Raw genomic sequence first — 9551 nt, forward strand, 5'->3', positions numbered from 1 at the left:
GCCTCTGCTATCGCTGTTTCTATTAGGTGCTGGTGCATACGAAATGTCGTTTTCTGGAATGATACTTCTTCTTCTCTGTCTTCTCTGTGTTCACATGAGAAGTGCCAATTGGTTGGATGGCAGTTGTTAAATGCTGTTGTGTTTTGTTATTAGAGTGGATGTATATATATATATATATATATATACACATCCATATATATATATATATATATATATATATATATAGAATGAAATTTTTATGAATTTTTAGAAAAATCGTACAAACGAAATAAGTTTAATTATATGCAGTTGTAGCAATTGTTGAATGATTGTGTTTTGTTGTTAAAGTGGAGATATTTGTGCAGAATCAAATTTTTATGAATATGATTAGGAAAAATGAAAGATGATATGCATCATATATATATTTTAGTAGAAGTAGGAAATATTTTAAGTTTTTATTTATTATTTTATTTATTTTTTAAAAGTATTTTACTTGTTTCTCTGTCTAAGAAAGTTTTAAAATAATTACAAAGGATTTTTAAGGAATATTCTAATTATTCAAGATGATCTACGAATCGAGTGCCAATATTTTTATTAAAATTTCTTCTTCTTCTTCTTTTATATTTCTCGCTTCCAATTGTTATTCACAAGTGGGTTAAAAGATATTCAAATCGTTACGTTTGCTAATTTTCAACAATTTCCAAATTATTTCTTTCTCTTATTATTTTCCTTTTCCTCTTTTTGCCTTCCTCAATTTCGTCACGTGTTTCGTTGGAAGAAGATGAAAAGTTCAAAAATAATATCGTATATAGAAGAGAAAACGACATCGCTTTTCTATTAGAAATAAACGTATTTCACGTTTCATTAAAGTTGAAACGGTTAAAGAAAAACGACGGGGTTTCGAGCGCATTTATCAACCGTGTACATTGACAGAACGTTTAGATGGTCTTTTTATAAAATCGTCCCTCTTGCATCGATACGTTTCTTCTTTCTAGTTTTGAATTATATCCAGTGAGGCTGAGAATTTATCAATATTTTGACGTCGTCGTTGGAAAAAAGATCTTTTTATAAATTTTACTTTTATTTTTCTCTTTCCAATAGTGAATTCGATGGATTGTTGCATAGCTTAGATTAGAAGGGTGAATTTAATTAGAAAATTTCTTTTGAGTTTTTATATTTCTTTTCAATCAGGAATTATTATTCTTATAATCATAATTTTTTTTTTCCAAAGTCATTCACACAAAATCGTTTTATTCAAAGAAATTCCTGCTTGACACGGCTAACAGAAGATTGAATCAAATTTCCCCGCTTGCATCCTACGTTTCCATTTCTTAAAATACATTGAACAATGTTCAAAGAATTTCTCGAAGTTCGAGACAAGAGTATCAATAACGGTGTTTGTCAAAATATTATATAATTCCGATTCAACCATTTTTTTCTTTCTTTTTCTTTTTTTCTTACCGATCCTCAATGGAATAGAATATTATAAAAATATTTTTAGCTTAATCTTTAATCTTTATTTCATAAAGAGGAGAATGATAATTTGATTTTGTTCGTTCAAGGACTTTCACTTTGATGTGAATCTGAAGGAACTTTATTTCAAGGATCAACTTTTCCTTATAAAACTTTTACTCTTACGCTTTCATCTTTCATTTACTTCTTACTTTGCTCATCAAATATTCAATATAAATAATCATAAAAACGTTTAATTTATTAAATTAAAAAGAGATATCAAATCTACAAAAGAAATTCCAGAGATCTATTAACTAATTGAATGCAATTAAAATTCCTTTGCGTTATTTTGTCTAATTTTCTTGAAATTTATTATCAATCTGATGTTAGCATTCTGTTATTTCATATTCAATATTGATCAATTAAATATTTACAATTATAGATCTAAATATATGAAATATTTCGTATTCACGGTTTCATTGGCCTTTATCCTGTTATATTTTTTTTACATAAACATAGGATAAATGATATCTCATTGTTCCACGATTGATGAACAAAGTAACGATAGGATGCCTTTTGATAGATCGTCTAATGGAACGAAATTTTGGCAATGATCCTTTACGAATGTGTCTCATGTTTCACCTTTATCTCCTTTAGCACTCATCCACTCACATATTGCGATTTCAGCCTTCTCTGTAAACAAATTTCGCGATCCACTTGTCGACTGATTTTTTATTACGACGTCATCATGTATCTTTATCTTGAATCTTGAATTTTATATTATTGTTTCGTGTCATGTAACGCATTCTGATTGTTAATGTATCGATTATTATCATTATTGATATTTATATATATATTTTATCACTTATTATAAATCATACTTGAAAATTTTAGCCTTTAATTTTTATCTCATGTCAAATTCAGATGTTGTCTCATGTCAAGTTCAGATGAAATTAGATTTAAAAAAATATATATACTTATAATTCATTTGCAAATTATAATTTATAAATTACAATTGACTTGGCACTGAGTGTCAATACAATTTAAAAAATTCAAAAAAGAGAGGCAAAACGAAGCAACTGACTTTGCCACTTCGATCAAACAAGCTTTGCCTTAATTTTATCATCTCTCTACTTCAAGGATCTCGATATTAGAGGTATCTCAGACGTAGCTTATTAATATAACTCGAGTCAAAGACTCGACAATTGAACAAAAGTATCGTCTCCTTATGCAAATTCATTTCAAAAAGGAACTCTCGAATGGATTTGAAACTTCATCTTTCTATCGATATTTTCACAATTGTCGATGGTAAGAGGCATAAAGCTTCCCGAACATCAGAATCCAGGAAGCGCACGACGATAAATTACACGACTCCTGACCGTCCTTCCTGAAATCGTTAAATCGGAGAGCCGTGTGGTCGTAAATTATTGGACATCGTTGTTCTCGGGCAGGAAAGCCGATCGATAATATTCGAACTTGGAATTGACGAACAGCCAATTCATTACATCAGAGGTAACGAATTTGTCCCGTTTCCGGAAGTATCTTTCGTGAAAACAGAATTGAAATCGTTGGTTGGGGGAAAATTTTGCAAATGCAATTTTTTTTTACCATTATCATTAATTTAAATTAATCAATTTAATTAATATCAAGTGTTGCAATAATTTCGTTTTTGAATCTTTCTGCACGAGTAAGTTTAATGTTAATTTTAATTAAAGAAATTTTATAAATTTGTCAATTAATCTTTTTTTATATAACGAGTTTAATAATAAAATAAACGATGTTACATGCGATTTGGAAAAATTATATAAATTTATTTTAAATATTCTATTAGTCTCGTTATATTATAATTATACAAATGAAAATTTATTTGTCGATATTGAATTATTGTAGAAGAGAATTTGATTTTTTAATGGAAAAAAGTCGATGAGGTAGAAATTGTGCATTGTGAATTTATGGAGAATTTTTGTTGAATCACTTCGTATTTTTCTCGACCATTATTTTCAATATTTTTATTCAAAATACAGAATTTTATGTTAAGAATATTTTTAATGTATATAATTTTCATAAACTTTATATATTTGTAGATTCCAAACTGTTTATTAAAAATTATAAAGAGATAAAAAATTTAAGTTTTCATCAAATAATTTGCAATAAAGATAAATTTTACACAAAAAATTTGTGCAATCGATATTTCTGTTAAAATACTATTTTTTTTCCCCGCACGTTCAATGAAATTCTGTTGCACACGTGTAATCGTTCACAGCAATGTTTCCTTTGTTCTTTCTTATTCGTCTGGTAATGAAGTAACTAAAAATAATCAAAAACACCGTTTCTATTTGTTTCTTCTTCACCGTGAAATCCATCAAAAATTTCGTTTCTTTTGATGTCATATTGTTTGATTAAAAAACATATTAATTATAACCATAATATGGTTCTTTACATCGCGCAAAATAACGTTGAAAGAAGACTATATGTATATTTGTAAAAATTTTAACTGAATCAAGTTTGATAAATTTTTTATTTCAACATCATTATATATATTGTATAAATTTCATTAAGATAAAAACAATATGAAAATTTTTTGGAAATATCATACGTACATATATTGCAACTTTAATTAAAATTATCATTGTTCCACTTATATCACTATCATTTTTATTAAATAAAAGTAATTAAAATTAATATATGGAAGAATATAATTAATAATAAATTTAGTTTGAATAAAATTTTATTCCAAAAATATTATTCCTCAATCCTTTAACGTGATAAATAAAAAATAAACAGAATTTTCCTACAAAATTATTATATTTCGATAAATTCACTCATTGATCCTCGAATTTAATCGTAATTTTTGAAAGTGTGTGTATTTGATAAAAAATATAAATTCCATGTTTGTTTTTTTTCTTTTCTTTTCTTAAATCTTGTTATAACACACGAGAACATCACTTTTTTATCTTTCTCGTTGCATAATTCTGTCATTCTTTCTTTTTCCACGTTCAAATTTTTATTTAATTTCATCGTTGTCGAGTTGAGAACTATCTTATGTATAATATCGTGTTCATAAGAATTGGAATGAAATAAACTGTATCACTGTTTCAAAAAAATTTATCCTTTCTTTTTTCGTATTTATTCACACGGATGATCCTCCTCCTCTGTTGTTTGAACAATATTATTCAATCGATGGTGGATGGAATAATGTTTAATACGAGGATAGTCATCGACAATGAGACGAGTTAATCAATAACTCTAAGACAAAAGGAAAGTTTTTTTTAACAATAATCACTATTTCTTTAAAAGAGTAATATTTCTTTAAATCAACTCTTTTATCAGCTCAATATGATAAATGTAGTACTTTAAATAATCAAACAATAAACATATTTTCTTTCAGATAAACTTTCTCCATTGAAAAAAAATTAGTTCTAAAAAAAGTAATAGAAACAAACCTTATATATAAAAAACTCCCAATGTACTTTATGGGAATGTTTTAATACTTGATTAATTTGTTATATTCATGGAATCTAAATTCAATTAAATAAAATAAGAAATATAATTAAGCATTGGAAGCGTTAAAAGCTAATGAAACTTTAAACTTCGTATTATTAATTTCCACAGCGCTTTATACGTTAGCGTGATGATTATGCAAAATTTAAACAGCTGTTATGCAGATGATCGTAACCAGTTTATTCCACAATTAAATTTTATCGAGCGTGACGATGTTCTCCCGATCTCGTGGAAAAATATTTCACAGCGTGTAAATTTAATTGCAGGGAAAGTGTACCTGGGCGGGAACCACTGGACGACGGGTCACCCTGCAGGATACACCGTTAAGGTCGTTGTCAGAAATCGAAAGGAAAGTGTTGTGCAAGGTGGCTGTTGCAAAACTTCAGGCCCTTAATTTGGGTGTTCACATTAGGCCACCTAGCGGTAAGTTTTTCGGAATAATTTTCAAAGTTTCAATATTGGAACATATGAAACGTGAACGATACAAATTTGAGAATTTGAAAGTAAAGAATTTGAAAATATGAGGATTGAAAAAAATGGAAGATTTTGAAAGTTTGAAAGTTAAAAAAGATTGGAGATTCGAAAATTTGGAACTTTGAATTGTGAAAATTAAAGTAATGGAAATTTAGAAATTAGAATATTTGTAGCACGAGGGAAAATAAAAAAGTTTGAACATCTTCTTTTCGTTCTTCCTCGAGAAAATTTGTATCTCAATTTGATATAAAGAGCAAAATTTTGACTGTCTTTCAGATGATTGACATATTTACGAATATAAAGTGTAACTTTAATATCAAAGAATTCTTTTTCTTAATGAATCAAGAATATTCTTTAAAGTCATTAGATGCTCTCAAGGAATCTTTAACTATGGATTTCTCATACATAGTCATGAACATTCTAAAATTACCATTTCGCCTTAATAGGTTAAAAAGATATGAAATATTCATCGTTGCCACGAATCCTATTACTTAATTTGATCTTAATTTGACTGCATCGCAATTCCTATTTAAATTAATGCTATTTTTAATTTTCTGGCAATTTAAGTTTAACCTTTTATCATAGATTAAAAAATTAATTCCCTTAAAATCTTAGAAAAAGATCTCGCATCGCAGATTTTATAAATAATAAATGATGATATATCACGTTTCATAATTCATGAAAGGACATATATAAAAAAAAAAACTTATTCTAATTCTAAATGTCATATATACACGTCATCCAAGAACTACTACGAAACTTGCACGTTTCGCAATATGGTGAAGTAATTTTTTGCGGTACACACCGATGTGGTCATTGACGTTGCTCAACAATCAAGAAGAGATCGCATTTCATCGAGCTCTCCATTTCCTCGTATTCGTTTCTTTGTTCCACTTCCGTATCCAGGAGGAAGTAAATAAACGAGACCACACAACAGGGAAGGAGCTTATAAGAATTTCTCTGATCGAGCTTATGGTTACATCAAACAATGGTTTATTAAATCCCTATCGATTTCTCAAACGACGAAGATCGTTTATTTTAAGTGATTATTTTATTAACCTGTAATAGAGAACAATTTCTTTTTTTTATCGTCGTTTCATTCCTCATTGTTTCCTTTCAGAATCATTCGGTAGCAATACCGTTGTCACGAAGCCCAAGAGAAGAGCACCTTTGCTCAAGAGGAAAGCTCTTACCACAGGCTTTTTCGACAATAAGGGAAAAGACGATAAGGAAAAGGGTAAGTGGTAGACACTGAAACCTCTTTACTTCTTCTAACGAACGTCGATTTTAATCTATAAATCGTTGGCTTTAATTCCATGCACTGCAAACTACATTAAAGGGAAATTGTTAAATTTATCTTTAAAGAGGATTCTTTATTTGAATAATCTGAATATTATAATAGTATTTTTATTTTTGATATCGATTTATATATTTTTAAAAATTTTTAATCTGTTGATTGAAAGAGAAAAGAAAACAACAATATCGTATTAATTTTGTAACACTTTTATGGTATACACTTTTCATTAAATATGCTTTCGTATCAATTTCTCAAAGTTTTTATTATTTTATTAAAAATACTATTCTTCGAGGCGTTTTTTCAACAATTTATATAAAAATTCAAAATATCGAAACTTCTGTCTCGCAGACAATTATCTTCAATGTTTCAGAAAGAAGAAAGATGACACAAAGTATTACTTTGTAAAGATTTCGAAATTATAATATCGTATCATTGTAATAAGAAACAGATTTTCTTTAATCAAATTTAAATAATATTTTTCTTCCATCGTGATCAATCTTTACCATCCATTCGGATATATTCCATTGTTCGAAATGATATTCAAATTGAAATTCATTTAACTTAAATTTAATTATTTTCCGTGATCCCATAACAGATTAAATATATATCCGAGAGATCGAAGTTTCAAAGAAAGATTAATTTTTTAACTGCTCCCTTTATATTTATTTCTCGAAATACGATTTCTCTCTCTCTCTCTCTCTCTTCTGTCTCTCGTAGGAATTAGCTTGTAGATAAAATCAATAATTAAACTCGGTAAATTAAGTGCGCAGTTTAATGTGCGGAAAGCGGCACGGTTAACGATCAGAGATTTATGGGGCGTTTATTTGTTTGAAGAATAACTAGTTCAGCTATTTTCAGGTGTGATTCTGTTTTGCGAGGAGTTCGCTAGGTAGTGCTTCTATCATTTTATGTGCGTTTACGACATATCCACTATATATATATATACATATGTATATATAAATATATACATATACATATATATGTATATATATATATATGTATTTTGATCTAGCTAGCCCGTGGCAAAGACAAATATTATCCTTGGGACAAATACCGGCTGTTCACCTGCAACCCTCGCTTTAAATTCCCCTCCGCTAATAATTATGCAAATAGTATATAAATTCTTTGGACGTTGGAAATATCTCATTCGTGAATTATAAAATAAATACAGTTTCTTTGTTTTTCATTGCAGGAAATGAAAAGAAAAAGAAAATTTTTTTTTGCAAGAAATGTGGGATAGAAGTTAATTCGTTTATCTCTTTGTGATTAATGCAATAGAAGTTGTATAAGTGTAAATGAGAAACAGATTCATGAAAGTTTTCTTATTAAAGTAAAGTATGCTTGTTATTTATGAATTATACAAAATATATATCTTATAATCTTTCTTTGTTTAAAAAATGGAACGTCAAGGTTTGACTTTGTAATTTGTATAGATATAAATGATTTGTAAAATTATTTTTATACTTCGAATAATAATTAATCTATAATAAATTGCAAGTATTATTTTAAGTATTAATATTGGGACAGATAACAAATATAAAAAAACATCGTTACATTAGATTACATCATCAATATGAATTAATTTTGCAAATCTCCTTTAAATAATTTAATAATTGTAACTTTGGAATAGAATTTCCATTATTATATTTTTATGTAAATGTCAAACATTTCGCAAGTAGAACATATTAATTTAAATTTTTAATTTATAAAGTCCACTTTTTTCGTTATTTTTTTTATTTTTGTAAATATTTTAGCTTTGTTTGTTATTTTTTTTTTTTTTTTTTTGGGATTTTCTAATGGTTTGGTTGCTTCTTTCGAGAAATAATGTAAAAATTTAGAAATTTTTTTAACGGGATTTAAACGAGTTGTAAGAAATAATAGAAAATTTTAAAGAAAAAAAAGGATAAAATATTTTAGCTTTGTTTGTTATTTTTTTTTTTTTTTTTTTTTTTTAGTAAAATCGGAAGAATGTAACAATATTTTATTCTAAATAACACATTTCACGGATATAATCTGTGCTCTTGCCTTTTATCCTCCTCCACATTAACAAATTTAACCGTGTGGGTGTTTCATTCTCATTTGCATAGAGCTGTTTATCAAGCATTTCACATTGTGACAGTTTGGCCACAATTTGCACCTCGTATTTGCGCGAACCCCCAAAAAAGAGACAATGTTTGTGCAACCACGAGATAATATATTTTATCCTTTTTTTTCTTTAAAATTTTCTATTATTTCTTACAACACGTTTAAATCCCGTTAAAAAAATTTCTAAATTTTTACATTATTTCTCGAAAGAAGCAACCAAACAATTAGAAAATCCCAAAATAAAAAAAATAAAATTTATTAATTCAAAAAGAAACATTTAAACAAATATAAAGATATTTTAAAAATTCCAATGCTTTCAACGAAACACGTCCTCTCAAATTCTGCGAAAAAATCTCTCTATCTTTCCAATTATTTCCTATTTATTTATCCATCAAACTTCTTCAAACTCTCTCTCAATCTTGATGGAATACCAGCTGGAATATTAGCAATGTGTCCATATATGCAACAGGGCACAGCAACAATATCTTTTCAATTATTTTCTATTTATTTATCCATCAAACTTCTTCAAACTCTCTCTCAATCTTGATGGAGAACCAGCTAGAATATTAGCAACAATATCTTTCCAATTATTTCCTATTTATTTATCCATCAAACTTCTTCAAACTCTCTCAATTTTGGTGGAGAGCCAGCTGGAATATTAGCAACGTGTTCATATGTATGCAACAGGGCACAGCAACAGTATCTTTCCAATTATTTCCTATTTATTTATCCATCAAACTTCTTCAAACTCTCTCAATTTTGG

At 27.8% G+C, this 9551-nt stretch overlaps 1 protein-coding gene across 1 annotated transcript in view; it reads left to right on the forward strand.

Moving 5' to 3' along the window:
* The window catches only part of LOC102679173, a 30169-nt gene that overhangs the window by 4247 nt on the left and 16371 nt on the right, over positions 1–9551 (forward strand). The window contains exons 4-5 of the mRNA XM_006622191.2: positions 5199–5355; positions 6527–6643. Of these exons, the coding sequence (XP_006622254.1) occupies positions 5199–5355; positions 6527–6643 (274 nt within the window). The remainder of the gene's footprint in view (positions 1–5198; positions 5356–6526; positions 6644–9551) is intronic.

The sequence above is a fragment of the Apis dorsata genome, unplaced genomic scaffold, assembly GCF_000469605.1.
Source record: "Apis dorsata unplaced genomic scaffold, Apis dorsata 1.3 scaffold_667, whole genome shotgun sequence".
In the NCBI taxonomy this organism is placed as follows: domain Eukaryota; kingdom Metazoa; phylum Arthropoda; class Insecta; order Hymenoptera; family Apidae; genus Apis; species Apis dorsata.